The sequence below is a fragment of the Numenius arquata genome, chromosome 6 (assembly GCF_964106895.1).
Source record: "Numenius arquata chromosome 6, bNumArq3.hap1.1, whole genome shotgun sequence".
NCBI lineage: Eukaryota > Metazoa > Chordata > Aves > Charadriiformes > Scolopacidae > Numenius > Numenius arquata.
This window is the reverse complement of record NC_133581.1, coordinates 40,713,654-40,736,168: the sequence shown is the minus strand read 5'-3', so window position 1 is coordinate 40,736,168 and position 22,515 is coordinate 40,713,654. Positions and strand designations below refer to the sequence as shown.

At 44.0% G+C, this 22,515-nt stretch overlaps 1 protein-coding gene across 1 annotated transcript in view; it reads right to left on the bottom strand.

The window, feature by feature from the left end:
- LRP4 (LDL receptor related protein 4) overlaps nt 1-18,117 on the bottom strand; it is a 69,955-nt gene extending 51,838 nt beyond the window's left edge. The window contains exons 1-2 of the mRNA XM_074148831.1: nt 18,015-18,117; nt 14,792-14,854 (exon numbers count right to left, since the gene is read on the bottom strand). Of these exons, the coding sequence (XP_074004932.1) occupies nt 14,792-14,854; nt 18,015-18,117 (166 nt within the window). The remainder of the gene's footprint in view (nt 1-14,791; nt 14,855-18,014) is intronic.
- Nucleotides 18,118-22,515: the final 4,398 nt, after the last annotated feature.

Genomic DNA, 22,515 nt, shown 5'->3' with positions numbered 1-22,515 from the left:
ATACCATCTCTGACATTCTGCTTCTGACCTCCAAGGCCCTTTATGGAAGAAATTCAGCCTCCTAAATCCTTTTAAGGGATGTTATTTACATTTTCTCTGTGGATTAATTCATTTTTCCTACATATAAACCTGAGATTCCAAGGAGCAAGAGCGTTACACTTCCCACCTTGTGAATGTTCCTTCCTGTTACTATTAAAAGCACCCCTTCAAGCCTTGGCATTTCATTATCTGTAGATTTTCCTCTCTTAAGCGGAGAGTGTTTCATCCACAGTGTATTATGAAGTGCAGAGTGGTACCTGAAGGATGCCATCAAGAAATTTTGCTGATTGTAGCCTGGAGTGGCATTTCCTTTTGTAGCTGCAAGCTCCTGTGCGGCTGCACGTCAATAGAGAACTACAATGAAGAATCCAAGGGACAAATATAAAGTGCTCAGCCACAGCACTAAATTACTTGTCATGCAGGACTATGCCACTCAAGCACATTAAACAGAAATGAAATACCACTCAGCAATGGACAGAATAATAAAAGGTCGCTGCTGCATAACATCATTCAAAAATACCATCATCCACTTTAGAACAGCACGGGAATGTTTAGCTGGACCAGGCAGGCAGGCAGAAATACGTGACTCAAACCCTTTCAGAACACACACACACGCTGGACACTTTAAAATACTACCTTAAGCCTACATCATGCTTTGCAAGAATTAGTCACCTCAGCGACATGAGACACATAACTTTCCATTTCTTTCACTGGTTGTTTTTTTGGTTTTTTTTGGGTTTTTTTTTTTTTTTTTTTTTTTTTTTTTTTTTTTAAAAACCACACACTAACAACCTCTATCCTTTCCTGTCCCATAAGGGTTGTGAACAATTTACTGCTCATTTATCATGAATCATACAGTACAGCAGACGTTCAAATTTAGAAAATAATGACACAACAGTAGAAATGTTACCAGGAGACCTTCACGATAGCAGACAATCGCTAAGTGCCAGCTAGAGAACCAACCTGCTGTTTTAAAGAGATAATCCATAGGAAAAAAGGTACTTCTGATGTATTTCACCTAGTCCAGTTCCCAAACTTTCACTAGCATGTCAGTTCTTGAGAACAAAGCCCATTGAGCAGTCAGAAATCCTTCTACAATACAAAGTTCATGGAGATAAGCTACAGACATTGATCAGGACTAGTGAAACACTGGAGTTTGTTTTCCGAGTTACAGGTCAGAAAACATTGTTATTTTAACTTCCATAAGCTTTCCTTTAATTTTTCCATTACTTCATAGACAGAGGGATTTCTCTCATTCTTCTCTTCTACATATAAATTAAAATGAGGAAACAAAGGGAAAGAGGCACAGAGGCATAAGAATACTATTGGCATTTGGTGGAGAATACAAGGAATGGTCCAAAAGGAAAAACCTAAACAGCCTTGATTCATATACATCTTAGAGGATATTTCTGTGATGGCAGCTGATGCATAAATTTGGGGTAACTATGAGATCCTTATCCATGTTTTTAAAATTTTGGACAACCAAAGTGCACCTACTCCCCCAAAGGCAAAGCACCACTTTAATCAAATGCTGCCACTTACAGCCTTCAGAAGGAAGAATTTGGCTAAAGCAGCCTCTCACCAAGACCGTAGGAACAGACCCCTGCTCTTGCTGCTACAGACAGTGTTTTGCGGAAGGTTTGCTTCAATTGCTGCTGTCCCTAAAGTGTACTGTCGATCTGCTCAATTTAGCTCTAAACTAGTTAACTTGGGGTTTGGTGGCAGTAGATCACAAAAGCACAGAGATGCAACCCACCTGCAAAAGTCAACAAAAGCAGCAGAAGCAGTTGTCCTACAATGAGCCTTACATTACCTGAGCTACAGGAGCACCCGAGGTTTACAGTCCCAGCAAGGTTATGCTCTGTCACTTCTGGGAAACGACCTGGAAGAATCAGAACTCAGAGCTATTTCAGAAATTCTGAAGCTTTGCAATCCTCCCCCTTCAGTGAAGGGAGAAGAATGCAAGCAGCCTACAACACCTAATGAAAAACAGCTTGGCATCTGTCACTCATAACAGCAACACGAGAAAACAAAGGTTTAATTTGCATCCGTGCATTCCTCCCTCTTCTACTTCACATCCCTTGGTTCAAGTAACCCAAGTATTAGCTTTTAAGGCAAACAAACTTTCAGCACTTTACCAACATTCACTGTGGTTCTGCTCTCATTTCTGTCATGTCCTCTTCCAAGCTGCGAGCAAGAGTCTTTGGCATTTCCCCGAATCCCTTGCTTAACAGCTGAGAAAGACATAGTTGTCATCTCACTGTGCACAGACTAACACAATCCGACTCGAGCTAAAAAACTAGCAAATAAAACCCTCCTCAGTTTTCAGTTTCATATAGGACAGCTATACACCCTCCTCCTGTCTGCATATACTCTTGGAACAGTAACGGTCTCCAACTGTGGCAGATGCTACTGAAGAACCAGTTACAGGTCACAGCATTAAGGAAAACTGAATTTAATGCCAATTAATTTTAATCTACTGCCTATAACCTGCACCTGTCTAACTGCAGCTTCACAAGAAGCTAAGCTGTCTTGGGGTGGGGGGAAAGAAGGCTAGGAAAATGGAGTGGTCAAAAGATGACAGCTAAGAGGAGGAAGCACCACTGGCATCTTTGCTTGAGAAGTAGCGCTCAGAGGCTTTAGGGAACCAAGAAAAACTAAGAGTGGTATTTTTCGATCTGTGTTGCAAGGACTAAAACTTGGAAAAAGTACTTAAGGAAAATTCAGAGCACAAAGGATCCTATCCAGCCACCTCCTTATCACAGATTCTCTAAGAAATTGCCTCCTTTCTCTTTAGATTCCGAAGCTTCTTGGGCTTTAGCTTTCTCTCCCACATCACTTAGGATCGTTGTTAGTTACTGCATCAGTGCTTGTCCAGCACTCTCTGGGTTTACAAAGCACCCATAACCTTGCTCACAACACATTCGGAAGTCATTTTTGACCTGGCCTTCACAGCGTCACCCTGAAATATGTTAAATGAGTTTGCCCCACAGGAAATTATCAGCCAGCCTCTTTCATCTTTCAGATGCTCCAGGCATTGGACCGGCTGCAAGGACATTCTGCCCTTCAGAACACATGCCTAACTTTTCTCCAAAACTAGAACCCAGGACATTCTTTTGTTCGTTTAACCTATTCAAGACAAAAGCCAAGTTCCTCTTTTCCTCTGTCTTGATCAGTCCCAGAACACGTGAACATGGATAGTGATACGCTTCTTTTGAGGAGATAAAAAAGAAAGTGGTGTAGAGTCCTCCTTTTCAGGGAACCTAATGTTCTAGCTGGACTGCAGTTGTCCAGGCACATAGTGCAAGGAGACAAGTTCTGCCTCCAAAAAAGCCCATTTTGGCTTTTGTGGGCTGCAGTCAGATTCTTCCCATCATTATGGCATGATACAGAAAAGGTCAGGTTCTTGGACAAGACAGAGACTGATCTCTTACAGGGTCATTTTAAGGAGTTTATTTTGGTCTTCTATAAAGAGGCCATCATGGAGCATCTGAGCTTTGTAGCTTTCCAGCTCTCTGCCACACAAGAGACTGGGAAGCCAACCACAACAGCTCTGCTGAGCAGAGGAGTTCTCCAGGGAAGGGATAAGATACACAGTGTGGTTTTGTGGCAATAAGGAGGCAGAAGCTCGTTTTTGCAATCCCACAGGCAGGAGGACTTCAAAAGCACAAACCACAAGATAAACGGAGCTATCTTGGGACAAAGAGAGTTGTTCTGTATGTTGTTGTCTAAAAAATAACCCCACACATGGTATTATGCTGCCCTCAGAGGATGAGCAGCAAAGGGGCAATTATTAACTGGCCAGACTGAGCTGGAAGAACAGGGTTGGGCCTGGCAAAGAGAGAGGTACCACACAACCACAGAGACACCACTGCAACTGTGCTGCCTACCAGAGAACTGGATTAGCTTAAAAGTAAAAGAGAAACCTTTACCAGTAACATTTTTAATATATATATATGTACACACACACGCGTGCACTCAAAAACACAAGCTTAACGCAAATATGTTTTATGGGCTCAGATGGGATAAATTCTTTCCAATAGAATTGCCGACAGGAAAAACAAGACCGTCAGTGCTGGGATTACTGCAGGGCAGCTACGCTGTACACCAGCCCCTATTCAGCCCACCCGCATTTGTTTGCTTTCCAAGCAGCTCACGAAGCACTGACCCACACCTCCTATGGCGCCTGGACTTTAGGCTCCTTTGCAACACGTAGAAAGCGGTCACAAAACTCTTCCTCTGCTTCAACTGGTAGTCTCAGGTCCTTGCCTCTGCAAACCCGCAAGCTCCACAGTTCATTTGTGCTCACCCCCCAGGAAAAAATTAACCACAATAGCGAAAAGCACCAGAGGATCCCTTCCAGCTAATTTCATACTCTACACATTGGGTTTCACCTTCACCTTCAATGAAATCATAGCGACAGCACTGAGGCAGGAGGAGGAAGATGCACAAGAAAGAAAATGGCCTAATTATGGAACCACATCTTTGTAGGTATATGTGTGGCCTCCTCTACTACAATGTGCCTTTTCCTACTAATGAACAATTTCAACACCTCTTAAAAGCTGGGAAGTATTATCTTCAATTCAGAAGCAGAAAATGGAAATCCAACAGCACAAATCTGTGCGAGTATATTTGGGTGCCTAAGGAATTTAAAATCAGTGGAAAATTAGACATTTAACTATCATTACACATCTGGCCAAAAAGATTTCGACCTGGCTGTGGGTATTACGGAGTACTCATACCTCCCACTGCAGGCACTCTTCATGCTTGGAAACCTGAGCCCTAAGCGACTTCCCAAAGAGCTTGTGGCCAAACTGAGAAATTAATGCAGATGCTACGTGGTCCCAGTCCACTTCTTAACCAGGGCACAATTTGCCCTGCCCTACCTAAGTCCTTACCCCAGAGAGCTCATTAAAACAAACTTGCAGGAAATCAAAGTCACTATGGCACAAATGTGGAAGGATTTACACACAATGCTTGGGAAGTCAACACCTCCTGCTCCACTTCACCAGCCTGCTCCCCCTACAGTCCCTGGCCCAAATTAAGTCAGATCCAAGTCCTGCTTCCCAAAAAAAGAAAAAAAAAAAAAAAAAAAAAAAAGAAAGGTCAGAGCCAGGCTTCTGAGACCCTCCTGGGGGTCCCAAGTTCCTGTATTAGCGTTACAATTATTAAAAGGCCAACATTAAAGGAAGTCCAGCCTTGAGGCCACTGTTGATCTAATAAACACTGGAATTAGGTTTCTTCTCAGTGAAGAGGCTGCCCGCCTGATGGCACAAAGCCAACATTTAAATGCTACTGTTGCTCAGAGCCCTAAATTAGTTTTGGATCTGGGGAGTTTGCCTTGAGCTACAGCCAAAAGAAACATAGGGACTGGAGGGAAATTTGTTAAATGTTAACAGAGCTGCAGGAAAGGGCTACAGCAGGGCTAGTAGGTGGCAGGGAGGAAGGAGGGGAAGCCACAAACAGAAGAAACAGACACAAGAAGCAAGACACGGGAAGCGAGCAACAAGTCAGAAGATTTTTGTGCAGGAGTGACTCCTCTGTCCAGCCCGCACATAAGTTGCCCGAACAGCAGGCTTTTAGGTCCCATTTGCTCTTGGGTTTTGTATTTTTTTTTTTGCAACTACAGGGGTTCTCGTCTACCTTCCTTCCTCCACATTCAAAATGCAGAAGAAGAATCCAAGGAAACTGTGATTCCTTGGCTATGTCAATGCTGAGTTACCATGAAATTTAACTCTCATCCCTGGTAAACTAAGAGCAGACTCATATTTCCAGTCTCCCTGGCTGGGGTTTCGAGAGATCCCATGTTCTCGGAGGGAGCAGTACACAGCTGCCTGCCGGAGCAGCTCTTGCAGCAGGCTCTCTTTTCATGAAGAGGATGCAGTTAAAACAGGGCAAGATCCTGTCCGTTCATGCTGTTCTCCATTTGACTCATGAACTGTAGAGACTTAAGACAGCACGATGCCCTTGAATACTCAAACTCTTAAACTAACAAGAATGTCTATGCAGAGAGAGTTTAAAGATACTCCCATTTTGACTGTTTTTTTCTATCTCCTTTTCCCAATAGGAAGAAGCTGAGCATGAAGACTCCTCCATTTGACAGTTGCTCCCTATGAAGCCAAGCCAGTGAGGGCACAACCTACATTGGTAGCTTCTGATGGGAGTAACCAGAGATGGAGGACAAGAAAAAGGAAGATCAGCAACTTCCATCTCGGAAAGCTCCTACTGCCTCCACAATTCCTTCTCACTTGGAGAGATGAACTGGAAGGAACAAGGAGCTTTAGATAGCAAAATGCAATCCCTCTATCATCTTCCCAGGGCCCACAAAGGACCTTTGTTTACTCCAACTGTATCGCCGCTCTTTCCACCTCTCTACAGAGAGAGTTCGGAGTCAGTGGATGCATCCTGACACAGGGTGCTACAGAATAGGATAAAACAACTGGAGAGCATACTCATTAGAGATCATATGTGTCATCCTTTCCTGTGTCACACTTGAAACTGAACATTGCTGGGGGGACAAGAGTGTTCGCGCCTCCCTCCCCCCAACACAGAGACCTCTTTCAAAGCTTGAAGAGTCTGTTTGAATAAATAATCTGTGCTTCTCAACAGAAGCAGCAAACTAAAAACATTATATTAAAGAACCAAGTGAATGAGGACAGGGCATTCAACCTTGTCCAGACACTAAATCAGCCGAATAAAAAAGTAGGTTAAAGAAAACCTGAAGTATCACGACATGGTCTTTCCCCTCCCATACGTCTGAAATGGAGCCAATATATAATAAAAACAAGAGTTTTCACTCATAGAAAGCAGTCTCTAAGCATCTTGAAATTCCATCCTATCAGTGCTGAGATAATGTATGAAAGCGGACAGACAACTTAGACAATCTCCGCATCAGTCTCCAAGTTCAGCTAACTACAGCTTTGTTCTCACACAGATCACAGCATTCTTTTAAATACTTACCTATTTTTTAATGTTATATCCACCGCAGGGGTATTCGTAGTATAGAATTCATGTTTCTACCAAGTTTGTTTGCAACAATCCCCAAGGAGCCTGTGGTGCTTCACAGTCCTCTTCACAGATTTTTTCCTTTTGTCATATCCAGTATTGCACAGAAGGAGAGACAGATATGGACAAGGGCTGCTAAATTCTGCAAAACTATTAAAATATAGCCAGCAGCATTCAAGCAAATCCCCATACAACCTCTCCACAAACAAAATATCCCTAAGTCTTATTTTCATTCTTCAGGCACTTTTCTTTCATGAGATACAGTCTGTTTACAGGTCTCCTGCTGTGCACACAACTCCTTCCCCAAATGGCAGAAGTGCCCTCTCACACAAACATGTAAACACAGACTGGGCAACGCTGACTCCGGTGAGCAGCTTCCCCTCCCCATAAGCCTTGTAAAGGGTTAAGGCCCAGTTATCACATGCTGGTAGGATGACAGCTTTATGTCTGTAATGTCTATGTGAGTTTCAGACTCTCCCTTTAATCAGGTTCCATTGCAATTAATCAGTGGGTTTCTTTATAAGAAAAAAAAAAATAATAATAAAAAACGGCGAGCACTCTATTCAGCCCAATTCAATCTGTCTGGCCAAATCTCATGACCAGCTGGAATGCCCCTTTCCTAGCCTGCCCAGCAGGATGCCCAAGAATGGCGTGTGAACGTTTCTCTCTGCTCCTGCTCCAGCGTTAAAATGAACAATAGTCCCTGCCAGTGTCATTCTTCAGCAATTCATGTCTTCCTGTCGCCAGACTCTTTCGTTTCTTCTTGCCCCTTCCACCTTTTTTGTATGAAAAACAACAGCAGATCAGCAGCAATATAATAAAATAAAATTGTACTTACTTGGGAGATCTGGGGGAAGGGGCAAGAAGGGGATTGGGGAGAGGAACGGCCTCCACCCCCCTCCTGCAATGAAGACATAGAAGGGGAGCGTTCTCAGGCCCCAGCTGACCTGCTCTGCTCCACGCCTGGTTTCCCTGCTGCAAGGAGCATCAAATTTGCCAGGGGGGCTGCAGGGGGGACAGGGCCCTTTTCTTCTGCAGGATGTTGGAACTGTAATTACAGAGAGGCAGTTTCCGGGGGGAAATTAACATGGAACTCAACGAGCTCAACTCATGTTCCCTGTGCTTTTCATGTGCAGACCTGTGGCCTTTACTCGACACTCATTCACCAGGGAACGGGCGAAAAGAGGCTGAAAGAGGCTGCAAGCGCAGTCTTAGGAAAGACTTGGATCTCCTCTTCCTGCAGGAGAAGAAACAGGAGGGAGACAACCTTGGGACAACTCCCAAGGAAAAAAAAAAATATATATACACTACAACATTATATCTCTCCACACACACATATATATTCCCCAACAGAGCTGGAAATGTGCCAGCATAAAAAATTATACACCATTGAATGGTCCACGAGGAACAGGTTAACTGCAGAGGCAGCAGTAGGTAGCATGCTAAGAGACACACCGAGACTCCCCAACACCAACTCTACCTCCATCGAAGGGAAACAAAGGACCAGGTCTAGTGTTACAGAACCTGGAAGATTTTAGTAAACTTACTTTTACAGGTGTGAATTTAAAAGGGTTGCTTTCTGGTACACAGAAAACTGAGCAACAGTCTGGCAAAGATAGTATCTTATACAGCATGCTTCAGAACAAAATAAATCCAGCTGCTATTGATTACAGAGGACATTTAAAATCTATTATAAACAAGTTTTAAAAGCTTTAGTGAAATCCCAGAATTAAATTCACCTGCACAGCTTTTAACAGGCCCCTTTTGTACTTTATGACACCACACCACATTACCTGAACTGAATGTAAAATTATTATACGGTATTCACCACCACAGCAGTCAAGCAGTCCATAAACACAGATTCATTTGTCTTCGCATCTTACTGCTGTGAATGGTTTCATCAGCTCCATTTTATAGATCTCAGACAGCCAGAATCCTCTATTCCTAGGTATCCAACCTGAAGAGCCAAGGAGTGGTTTGCAGAAGTGTTGGATGCTCGTAAAACACAACAGAAGGAAAGGGGAGCAAAGTATAAAGGTAAAACACTGTGCCAAACAGGTCACCCTCAAACCTCTCAAACTTACAAGTCTCTCTTTTCTAAGAAAAAGGACAGGCAACAGAAAAGAACCTGAAAGACGCAGCTTGCTTTATGGGTGAGCCACTACAGAGAAGTGGGACTTGGGAGCAAGAGGGACAGGATAGATGTAGGTAAAAGAGAGAAGAGTCGTCTCCTATCTCACACTTGCTACCCAGAACCTTCTTCTACCTGCCCACATTCCCTCATCCCTTTTCTGTCTCTAAACAAACTTCACTACTTCCATAATCCAATTCTCTTCTGCTACTCTTTCCTCCTAAACTATTATATTACTATTATAAAACTATTATTTCCCGCCCCCCCCCCCTCCGAGAAATGCCCCGAAATTCAAATTTGATCCAAATCAGGAGCAACCACAGCCACCTTTCTCTCCATTCCCACTGAGTACACATAGGCAAGTTTAAGTCAAGTGCAAGCTAATTGCAAAAGAGCAGCCAAGTGATCCAGATGGGAAACAGCTAGTAAAAATTTAACCCTTCAAAATTACCTGGAAGAATCTGAACAGGCAGAGAAGTTGCATGATTCAATATTTGGCATCACACAGCTGCGCTGTTTTTGCGCACCTGCTTTATGGCCTTTTGGGATGACAGACTCAGCTCCTTAGGGGACTCCATGTTATTTCTTGCATTGCAACAAAATCTTCAAACATTGCATCATATCACACAGAAACAGCCTTCTGTAGCTGCCTTCTCCTCCTCCTCACCATCTGTAGGCCGGCAAAGGAGCACTCAGCCCAGAGGGCAGCCTCTCAGAAGGCATTACCTAGACTACAGATCCTAGTGGTGGTTTTGGCGGTGTTAGGTTAACGGTTGGACTCGACGATCTTTAAGGTCCCTTCCAACCTAGACCATTCTATGATTCTGCAGCCCTTCACTTGGGGGAATAATTGCAGCAAGCTCCTGTTCAACTCAAGCCTGACACTGACAGTCAATGTCCATCGCAGAGAGAGCCAGAGGCTTTTGCCGTCAGGCTTTTAAACTTCTACTCAGCACATAACAAGTACCATTTTTCACATACAACTCCACCATGCATGGGTGAATTTCAGAGAAACCAAAGGATCTTTAAGCCCCTTCTGCTCTTCTGTATTTCTGGAGCATGGGAGGCTAAACAAACATTGTCATGCTTTTCTCTACTATGGCAAGATTATAAACACTGGGGGAAAAAAAAAAAAACAGCCCAAACCAAACGCATTTTCTCTCTACCTTTATTTCTCCAAGCTCACCAAATCATTTCTAACTGAAGTTTCACAGACACTTTTAAGCAGAAATTCTTCTCTCTCCCTCCAATTTCGGCCTGGAAAGATAGAAATTGGTCAAATTTTAAACAACTGAAAGAGAAAAATCAGGTAGGGATCAGACTTGGCCCCTACAGCACCATTCCTTTCCCACACATCATTCCCTTCTGCTCCAGAGTTATCGGGAGCTTTCTCTTGAATTTCTAATTCACTAACACAGTCAAGCTGAACTCAAAGCAACTGTTCTCAACTTACACTTAAAGACCTAGGTCTCAGGAGAAACTGCTCCCAGCAGCTTGTCTGTTCTTCTGGCCATATTAGTTGGTCTAACTAAAGTTGCTCTCTCTCTCTCCCTACAAACTTTGACTCGCTCGTAGTTGTGATCCTCTAAGGACAGAATGCTCCTAGAAATATTATATCATGATTAATACAGGAGAAAGGGGCAGTCACCAGATCCCAGTGAGGATAAGGATGCTTGAAAATCTCCATGAAGTCAGTTATGTACATTCTTTCGATTCAGGTCTGTATTTGGCATACTAGTAATTTCTTCCTACAAAGAACAACTCTGATTCTGCCCTCATCTCCAAATGAGAGGCAAAGATGTCCCTTATTTAAAAGCATTGGCTCTATCCATGCTAAGAGCTTTACTGCGAGCTTTACCACAGCACAGCAGTCTTGCCTTCCCCCATCCTGCATATTCTCACACACTGACAAAGAGAAAGCCTCTGCTTACTGAATTCTGCCAATCCCTTGGAGACTGGATTCAATTTGGGAATTTTGCTGGCATTTAACTGACTGGAAATGGAAGATGAGCCAGGCCTCGGCCAGGGAGTTCAGCAGGTCCAGTCTCCATATGTGCGGCCCCCAGTTGCTCTTAGGTCAGAGTTCCACAGGTGTAAGTGTACTCCCTGCCCTGGGAGAATACTGACACAGGTAAGCATCTCCTGCCCAAAGTTAATTTCTGACATGATACATCTAGAACAAGGATGACGCTTCTGGCATCACTCTTACCACAACAGCATCAGTTCTAAGATGACATTTGAATCTTTAATACACAGCAAATAACACATGCAACACCGCTTAGGCAAGGTAAGAATTTAGCCCCAAACTGTGGGCACGCCAAGCTTGCTGCCAGCCCTGCACAGAGGGAAAGAAATGTTTAAAGGAGGTGGCCTGTTTACTTTTTCCCCACAATACTAGGGAGGAGTGGGGCTCATATGATCTCTTCTTGACACAATCAAGCGGTTTCATGCTGTTTAGATACCTCCACTGCAGCTTTAGATATGGGAGACAGAACCAGCACATAGATGCGAGCTTACCTGACTCTCCCAGGACTACAGTAATGGGCTCAAGGAACTCCCAAGGCCAAAACTTATCAGACATTCAAGTTGCAATAGTTTGCTTTAAAGAGACAACACTTCCCTGATTTCTTCCACATCTGGAGCTGGACCCAGATCAAATAAAACAGAAATTGAGAGACAATTCACAGGTAGTATAGGGAACGTGAAGTCAAGCATAAAAACATACAGGACAGTTAAGCAGAAATAAGCTAGACATACTTAGCACAAGGAAAGGTCATGTTTTCAGCCTACACCAACGCTTTGGATGAAACCACCCAGAAGGGGCTTGTCAGCTAATGTCTCCTACTAAAAGAAAAGCAAAAAAAGAGACTGTGCCCAAACCATTACGTGTTGTCTGTCTAAATCTCCCTTCTCCCTCAGATCCAACACTGATGTCCCCCAAACCCTCTCTAGCTGAACGCTGACAAAGGCTTCCTTTAGAAGCCTGGGGTGCAGAAGCCAGAGATAAATCCCTTCACCCATCTCTATTTTCCTCTCCCTCACATACACAAATTTTCTTTCCCCCTCCCACCTCTCAAACTGATCTCACCCTCTTCCCCTCAAAAGCGATTAAGGAAAAGCTGTAGAAATATTTGCCCAAAGCTGGAGCCTGTTGCTGGGCTCAGCTGTATTGTTGGTAGGAATACACACAGCAAACTTGCACTGTGAGGAGCCCTGCGGGACTCCAGGCGCTTCGGGGAGGCTTTGTGAGCCCAGCTCTGCATGCACTAGCCAGACTATTGTGAAAGGGAAACAGAAAAACCATTACAAACCCCAATGCTCCCCCACTTCTGTGTCCCCCGCCTGCCCAAGTGCCCCCCCTTCCACCAGCCGCCACCTTCCCCAAGACAAATCGAGAGGGGAGGGGGCCACTGCTGAAGAGAATGAAAAGGTTTCCTCAGTTAGATTTAAGGCAACAAGTCAGAGCTGCAAGGAGTCCTTTATCCACCAGGGAAGCCTCCCACTGCTCCAGAGCTGGGCCGAGCGGGGATCCTGGGGGCCAGCTTTCTGAAGGCTGCCATTGATTTGTCACTGGTGATAAGTGAGGCTGGGGCCGTTCCCACCATCGCCTGCAGAGGGGACGGCTCTCCCACAACGCCCGGCAGGGGAGAGGCGCAGCAAACACGAGGAAAGGCAGAACCCGATGGGTCGAAAAATCCCGAATGGCTCTTTTTCCTCTAATGAGCAGCAACAGAAAGGAGTGACTGTGCTGAGACAGAGGCAAGGGAGGAAGACAACGGTACATAGGGGCAGAGCGGCCACTCGCCGGCGTGCAAGCCTTCCCCGGGCGAGAAAGAGCGGGAGGGAATTCTTCAGCCTTCGCCTCCAACGGGCCTCCCAGTGCCAACTTGGTCAAACAATATTCCTTCAAAAACTTCTCAGCCGCTCCTTTGCTAATAGCGGGAGGCTTTTAAACCTGCTCTATTTACATAGAGACGCTCTTCTCTCAAGCAGATGCTGCTGGAAACTTGTTCTTCTGCTTTTTGGGAGGGGAAGTCTTTTCTCACAGTCCTAAATAAATGAGAGAGGCTAATGAAGCACCATGTCTGAAAGGTGAATTCCCAAAGCAACAGGAGATCTTAAAGGAGCAGCAGAGCTCCCCCAGGGAACATACAAACAGAGCAGCAGCTGCCTGGGCAAGACCAGATGCAGATGGGTGAGCTGAAAGCAAGACAAAAGGGAGGGGAGAAGCAGGGGAGGGGAAAAAAGAAAAAAGAAAAAAAAAAAACACAACCAAAAAATCTGTAAAAGTAGTAAAGATCCCTGGCCTTTCAGATGTAACTAATTAGGAAAGACCATCAGAACTGGTTCAACTTGCATTGTAAAATGTCTCTCTCATGCTCCAAGACACTGAGGAGGTTTGGGAGCACATAGGACACCATCCCTTCCTTTCCCAACCCTCAACAAAACCCCTCAGGTAACTTCCACACTGGCGAGGCCATGGCTGAGGCACACAGGCCTTGTAACACGGCCTGAAGACCAGGGGATTCGAGTCTCCAGAGGGAAAAGAACATCACGCCTGCAGCCTCTTTCCAGTTTAATCAGCCTCGACCCAGCAATCTGGAGGATCTTATCTGGCAAGACGTTTCCTCAGGACAGTTGTGCGCAGCTCCTAAAGCACCAGTTTATAATCCAGCACGCTAAAATAAATGGAAGTTGCCAGGCTGTAAAACTGTGACATTCAGCAATATTTTACCTCATATTCAGCCATTCGGAGGCTGAATACCCAGTAATTATTTCCGATATCCTAGTTAAACTTCTTGCTGTATAAGAGAGCATAGCCTCCATGGACCCTTAAGCTGGGGATGAGCATATTATCAGAACCTTAACGGATAAAACCCAGTCCAAAAATTTCATGAGTTTAAATGAAACAAAACCAACACACGAACCCCCACCCAAACCTCTCCTTTGTCTTTGAGGACCAGCCAGCAGCCAGTTAGATCAGAACACAAGTTTAACGTGCTTCTCACCAGAAATATCGCTCTGCAGCTAAGCGGCCACATCCTAAACCAGCCAAAGCCTTTGAGCAGCCCTAGAGTGCAACCCAATTAAAGCCCATTGAAGACTTCTGCTCCTAACGAGAGAGGACTAAATATCTCCAGAGCTTCGTGAACTAACCGCTTGGACCACTGCCGCTACTTGAGAACCTGGAAAGAGGCTTATGTCCAGCAAAACTCCAACTTGCACACCTGATTAATCTCAATAGCTACATGAGAAACAGAACTAACAAAGCCAGTTTCAGTTCTGGTGCATCTGTTGCCAAATGGAGCGAGGGAGGGGGTTCTTTCATGTTTAACAAAATGCAAACTCACGAGGAATCTTCACCCACAGCCAAGTTGCTTCTGTGGTGCCTTCCCTTTATTGTGCTGCCTATTTTCATGAAACTTTTATTCTCTGGGACCAGTTTTTTGGGTGAGAAGATATGCACACATATTGAAATAACCATTGCTTCCATACAAAAGCAGGATAAAGATGCCTGCGGATTTTTCTCATGAGAAGAGCCTGTATTAACAATATTATTAAGAACTGCTTCTGCTACTACTTCCTGGACCAAGTTCCAGGATCTGAAGCGCTTACCTAAATAAAAGACACATTCCTCACAAAGCCCACAGATCATTTCAGCAGACACATCGTTCAGCCCTGGAAGAAGAATTTTTGACACTTTTAAAAAGCGTTTTAAAAACTCTTCTACCTACAGAGGAAAAGTTCACCCAACATGCAGGCACACTGCCTTTTGCTAGAACCATGATCCCAGGGCCAAAAACCATGACAAGACGGTGTGGCGTCTTCTGTTCAGTCTTACAGATGCATTTACGGTGATGACTCAAGAGCCATTTTCCTTCTGTTATTCCACTGTACTTTGTGAAGTGGGGTGCAACAGACAAATCAAGTTGAATCAAGCTTTTGAGGCAATTTGTGGGCATTGCAAGAAGCAATGTTATTCAGCCAAGTATAGAGTACTTCCTCTGATCAAAGAATGACCCAAACCCATCAGTGCTATAAATGCCACCTAAAATGACCGAATAGCAGTAAATATGCGGCAGAGTACAGGGCTGCTCATCTAGCTACTTCTATTTGTAGCAGAATTTTATCTCCAGTAATTACAGTCTACCTTGAGAAGCTTCTGGGAGGGCTTTTTTTTTTTTGCCTTTTTTTTTTTTTTTTTTTTTCTCCAGTTGGACACAGACTTTTTTCCCCTCTCCACTCCTAAGTGGAAGAGTTAGGTAGTAATCCATTTTAATGGTTGTACAGTAAAATGACTTTTTTCATTCAGGAAAAAAAAAACAACCTGATTTCTGTGGTGGGGAAAAGGCCTTAGTGTGCAGTTTGAATCTTGACTAAATTTGCTAAATATTTCTGGTACCATACACTGCCATTCCCAGACACTGCAAGAACATAACATTTATTCCTACAGATCATTCTCTAAGTAAAAACATCTGGTATGTTTGGACCTTCAGCCAACAAGCCTTGATGAGTCAAGATCAGATCCACTGAAGTCACGGTACGCCACTAAGCTACACACCATTACGGTCATCATAGCATACATCTCAACCTCAGAGGCTGAGCTCAGTTAGGTTTCCCACTTCCTGGTCCTTTACTCCAAGGCTGAACGTGGTCCATTATTTCCAGACCCTGAGAAGTGTGCTTAGAGGTTCATTCCCCTCCCTACATTTTTTTTATTGTCCGCTATCAAACAGTGTGGAATTACAAATAGCAACAGCATTGTGGAAATCGTTCCCATGTCCCTCCTTATAACTGCACAAACACTTGGCAAACTGAAATACATACAAGATGATTTAGATATCAAGTCCTCAGAAGAGCATGACTGTTTTCCATGGGGAAGATATAATCTTTTGCCCTTCATGCTATAACCTAGTTTCTCGATTTCTGTGCCAGATATCCTCCCAAAACAAACCCTCTTCTACAATAAGCAAAGGATAGGAAGCAACCTTGGTTTGACTGTGCTTAAATGATAACACAGCTCTTAGGTCCTCCAGAAACACACTGATACTTGCTCAAAATGGGAGAGAAACTTCAAGACTGTGGTTTCATACTCATCAGTATCACCAGCTTAAAGAGCTCCCAGCCCTCCTTCCCCTGCTCCCAGTCCCATTACCCCCATGAGTTGGCACAGCTTTGTGCAGCCTAATAAAAAGCTGATCAGGGAAAGTGGTCCAGTGGGCAATGAGGAGCAAAAAGATGCAAAATTCGAAGGATCTTCCATCTACTCCTCACCCAGCCCAGTTTGATTCCTGCCTTTGCTTCATTGTTTGCAGAACCACGGTCTCAGAGCCGCACTGACAGAAGAAGTTGGGGTGATTTCCCGTTTAAGGCTTCACAGACACATTTACTACAGTGGCTCAAGAGTTGTTTTCTTCTTACAGCCTGTTTACCAAGTGTTTGTACATTTAGAAGTAGGATACACATGCTACTGTGCTGAAAGTTCTTATGAAAAGGAATAAACACGGTGAATTAGATCATTCTACACTTGAGTACAGTAAATGTTTAAAAAATGTAACATTCTAATTTGGGAAAAAGCCACTGACTTCAGTATGCAGGAAAAAAACACAACTCTTAAGCAACCGGTCACCATGGTTCAGCTCTTTACCCTTGCAAGAAAAAAATTTTGTAGGCTCCAAAATCAAGTTGTCAACTATGTTTAGAGAGAGGGGGGAAACAAAGGAGAAGAATTAAAAAAAAAAGAAAAAAGAAAGATCTAGCCATTAGCACACCTGGCCTAACAATCAGAGGTAACCTTTACATCACAGCTTGCAGAGAGGACACTCCCAAGTCCTGCACAGATGATCTCAAAAGGTTATGGGCAAAAACACTTAAGTTACTGGGTAAATACAGCCACTGAAGCCAATCACATATTTACAGAATTCTACCCAGCAATTTAGCTTGCTGCTACAAAGCAGCAAAAAGGAACATTCAGTAATTATTATTTATAGTTGGCCACAGCTAAACTATCCCAAGTCAGGAATCCAGGGTTTAACACCCAGATTCCTAACCAAATCCAAGTTAGGCTTCTGTTCTCAAATTTCTTGACCTTTGTGGTTACATGGTTAAATATCCATTTGCAATCCATCCTAAGAGCTGCTATAGTCACGACAGGGGAAAGGGTAGAAGAGTCACGGAGGCAGAAGAGATGTGTGTGAGCTGTGTTCAGATATGATACCCTTCACTAGACTAATGCTAACCATTTATTGAACACGCTGGCAGATAACAGGAACACGCACTATCTAGGACAAAAAGAGCAACTAGAGCTTCTTAGAAGGGCATTACATCTGAGAAGAATTTTCACTCTCCCAGTATCAGACCCCAGCCACAACAAATGTGTCTATTTAATTGTGATAACGTTGCACGCAGCATGTCAGAGGGGAGAAAAAGAAAACGAGAGGAAAGGCAGCTTCAACAGAAAGATATTTTAGGGATGGAGAGGACAGGACAAGCAGTACCAACACACAGACTACAGGGTAAAAGTGGAACCCCTATTTACTATGTTAATCAGTATTTCATTGTGATTTTTTTTCTCTTGTTGTCAATTTATTACATGTAAAAATTATGAACTCTTTAGAGTATGGACTAACTTTATTGTATTCACACACTGCATGTAACACTGTGAAGCTCTGATTTCCATCAGAGTGAATCTTTACATGATCCAATTGACAATTCATGTGTGAGATTCAGCCCATGTAGATCTTCCCCCTTCAGCCTGCCACATACTCATTCAGGGAGAACAGGAATGGCCATTTAGGCAGCTTATGCTTCCGAACAGCTCTGTCTTCCTTTGACTAACCAGACAGCATCAGCGCTGTCATTTCTGCATCAACTGTGCAGGAGGGTGGGATGATGCCTCCTATTGTGTGCATGCCCAGGCCAGGCTTGTTAAACCGCGACATGCCACTGCATCAGTGGAGAGGAGTGGGGAGAGCAGGCGAAACTCGGGTCCGGATTCTGCAAGTAAGGGTCAAAAGCCCAGCTCTTTGCTAGACATCATTTAAAAGGCAAGATTAAGGAAGAAGAGTTAAGGCACTAGCAAGAGGATAAAGGTTTTCATATTTAGATTGACAATTTCTCTGGCAACAACTCGGAACATAAGTCTGTGTTAGCCCAAGTAAAACAAGGTGTTTGCTTCCAGTCTTAGTGAATAGAAGACTCCACCACAAAGGGCATCACCAATTAATGTATTTGTCCTGGTTTGAAGACCAGTTACAACATCTATAGATTGATCTTTCACCACACTTTGACATTAGTACAGCACTAAGACTGTCATACAAGTACAATACAATGAAGAGGCCTATGCTTACATGAGCCATAGAAACTGAATCTTGGGCTTGAATTCTCACCTGCCCTTGATTCCAGGGAAAGTCTTTCCAAATTACTGTTAAGCCAAAGCAAAGTAGCAGCAAGCCAGTGCCAAGAAAACAGTTGGTCTCGCCTCCTTCCATCAGGTCTATACTGATCAGCTCGCTGAAGAGCAATTCTCTTCAGCTTGCCAACACCACAAAACCCATGGTGCCACCAGTTCCACCGTTTTGCAGGCCAATTCCGTGACAGCTCAACAAGCTGAACTGATTCACCCAGCAGACACACACACACACAGACCTATCAAAGGGACAAGGGGGCGAGACGGCTCTTGTGGGGCAACCCACAGTCACACTAGTTGAGGCGTAACATAAACCCACACACACCCTGTGCGTCAAGGAAGCCCTGCAGCTGGAGGCCAAGCCACATAGAGTATGGGCAGAGAACAATCCTCAGCAGTGACAACATCCCAGCACCCCCACCAAAAAATTCTCACTCTCAGAGAGATATCCAGTTTACTGAAAGCAAAAGAGGAACAAAAATTCCTCTTATTCCGATATTCCAAAACATGGGCTTTATAGTACTCTAAAACTGTATTTCAAAGACAATGTTTCCCACAAAGTTAGAGTATATTAATCCCTACTCCAAATCAGTAACGTGCCCTTGAAAGTCATTTGCAGTTACGTTCCTAACATCACCTGAAACAAGCCACTGACTGTTCCAGGCAAGCCACGTCTCCACTGCCCAGCCCACTGTTTAATTCTTCTAAGTAGCATGTTTAATTTACAAAGTTTAAACTGGAAAAGAGGGCTAAGTCAATAGAGACGAAGGAGTGGAGGACAGGAAAAATGCAACTCATGATCCATAAGTCATTTCTTCTAGTGCCCTTGCAAGAGACATGGATCTGCAGGAAGGCAAGTGGGTGATAATTAGGGACAGTTGGAACATTGTTTATTTCCTACTAGCAAAGGCAGTAGTTCAGGCCTCCAAGGATAAATCAAGTTTCTTAACCAGATGGAAGACATTTCATTTTCAAACATCAACCATACAACAACGGACCACAGAAAGGAAGGAGCCAATTCACAACAGCAACAAGAAAACAAAATTACTAGAGATTTTAGAGACGAGTTCTCATCAAAATCTGCACTTACAAAGAGCCTCATGTTGCATCAGAACTCGCACCACATCCCACCACAGTCAATTCAAAGACACTTTTATTGGCAAAACAAGCTCTGCAAGTGTTACCCACATGTAAGAGACAGCACACTTGAGTTTCTCCCAGAAGTGGATTCAACATATGAAGTGCCTGCCTCCACAGAGGTTTCAACAGAGAAGGCTGCTGAAGGAATCCAAGGATAGAAATGAAAATATTCCAAGGAATAATGTTTTATTTCTAGTAAGATAAGTGTTTTCTTGCTCTCTCTAAGCTTCTTTTATATTTTACTCACAGGGTTAGAAGATTTCCTTCTCAATCTCTCCTTTTACTTCTCTTTCCCAGACATTTAGTGTTTGATTTATGGTGTTCTCCTGTATCCAATTCAAAGCTGCACATGCCAGTACAGTATTTGGTAAGAGTCTGACTTGATTTTGCACATTTCATTTGGTACTATCTGCCAGCACAATAACTTTGCGCAATAACTTGTGGCAGTCTAGTTGGCTAGTAGGTTTGGGCTTTTTTTTTTTTTGTTACAGAAACTTGTGTTCTGTAATTTCTCAAACAGATGGATTTTGGATTAAGTTATTTGCTTCATTAGCCTCAAAAGGAGTGCCAAATCCCAGAAACAATGTTTTCGTAGGAATGGACAACGTTTTCATTTGGTTTCAGTCTACGGTTCTCTAGCACTTTTAGGTGGAGACAGCTTTTGCTGCTTTGGCTGAGATAGCACCAAAAGCAAGTCTTTTTATGTGAAGATCAGCAATGGAAATCCTTCCAGATCTACTCTGTAGCCATCATTACATAGATTTCATAGATTAAGTTACGTTCTATCGTGTCTTTGCACATCTGAAAAGAAAAAAGTTAACTTTTCTTTGATTACAATGTAAGAACACACAGAGCTCTGGAGTTCATTCCTGTGGGAGTCTAATGTTTAATTTGCCATCAAATAACATAGCAGAAAAATCTCAGCATTGTATTCAGTTCTCATGGTTTGAGGAGTTGAAACGTTTCCTACTTGCTAGAGCCGCTACATAGCCAGCACAGCCACACTGGCACAGAGCCTTAGGCACGCAAGGGCTCCTGAGGCTGGTCAATGCAGGGCTGTAAAGGGACCTTGCTGCCCACCCACCTCACCCCAGCCCCATCCTGCAACAGAATAATTCTCTCCTTACAGAGCTCCTGTCATAGAATCATAGCACGGTTAGAGTTGGAAGGGACCTTAAAGATCATCGAGTTCCAACCCCCCTGCCATGGGCAGGGACACCTCCCACCAGACCAGGTTGCTCAAAGCCCCATCCAGCCTGGCCTTAAGACACTTCCAGGGATGGGGCAGCCACAACTTCCCTGGGCAACTGTTCCAGTGCTTCACCACCCTCACAGAAAAGAATTTCTTCCTAATATCTAATCTAAATCTCCCCTCTTCCAATTTAAAACCATTACCCCTTGTCCTGTCACTGCATCTCCTGACAAAGAGTCCCTCTCTGGCTCCCCTGTAGGCTCCCTTCAGATATTGGAAGGCTGCTATGAGGTCTCCCTGGGGCCTTCTCTTCTCCAGGCTGAACAACCCCAGCTCTCTCAGCCTGTCTTCATAGGCGAGGTGCTCCATCCCTCTGATCATCTTCGTGGCCCTCCACTGGACCCGTTCCAACAGGTCCATGTCCTTCCTGTGTTGAGGAATCCAAAGCTGGACACAGTATTCCAGGTGGGGTCTCACAAGCGCAGTCATTTCCCTCCTGTGAGCCATCCCCCGTCCGCTTGTCTCTAAAGGGCACAGAGCCACACAGCACATACCTTAAAGACTTTGGAGCGCAGCCCGCAAGGACAGAAAAGCTGGCTCCCTCGGCATATCTGGTCTTCTGTGGCGTAACTCTGATGGCCCGCTTTCCTCACAACACTTCCGATAGGCGGCTGTAGCATCCCCGCCACATTTCTGTTTAAGATCTTGACATACGGGATGCAAAGCGTGTTGTTATGACATTGTTGAAGAAGCAGCCCGAAACAACCCCAGATACCACTCCATGCCTTCCCCAGATTAACCTGCAGGACCAACGCGCTGCAGTATATTAGCCAGCAAACGTAGGTGTTTTGGCAGCTGTCCCAGTCACTTAATCGGAAGTCTGAGCTCAGAGACTGTTTCGCCTGAGCGGTAAGTCAAGATGTACATACCAAAGATGTCATCTCTGCCTCACTCCCCTCCTTGCTCGAAGGCTTCTGTCTGAGTACTGTTTATTTTTACCCTACATTTGATGGATTGTACATAGGTTTAATTTGCGCTGCGTCTCCTATTAGTTCTATACTGTAACTGTGTTAGATTTGGCCTCGCGTACCCAATTAAGCTAAACAGAGGGGTTTGCCAAGCGTTTAAAGTAGGCAAGTGCCTGCCACCCTCTCTTCCCTGACAGTCTGTTCCAAAGCATCTGCAGCGTAAAAATTGCTCATGGATCATTTCTCAGAAGGTAATCATCTGAGCTTCTCTTCTGCCTCCAGCATACGTCTTACCACCAACAAGAGTTTCCTTCTCCAGCACAATCAACCAACAAAAAGTTACTACAGAGTATCACAGGAATTATCCTTTTTTTTTTTTTTTAAACATTCCTTTCCAGCTTCAATATTTGCTTCCAGACTTCTGAAGAATTGTGGACGAAGAACTAACCATAACAAGCAAGAAAGGAAGTATGAAAAAACATTTTCTAGGGCTAATTGACTGGAAAACTTAATCTAAGGAATTAGCTTATTTTGTTCTAGTCTAGAATATGCACTAAGAGCAACAGAAGATTACAGTTCCTCATCTTCCAGTTCATAGGAGGCAGGTCACAAACAAGAGAAACCTCAGAGA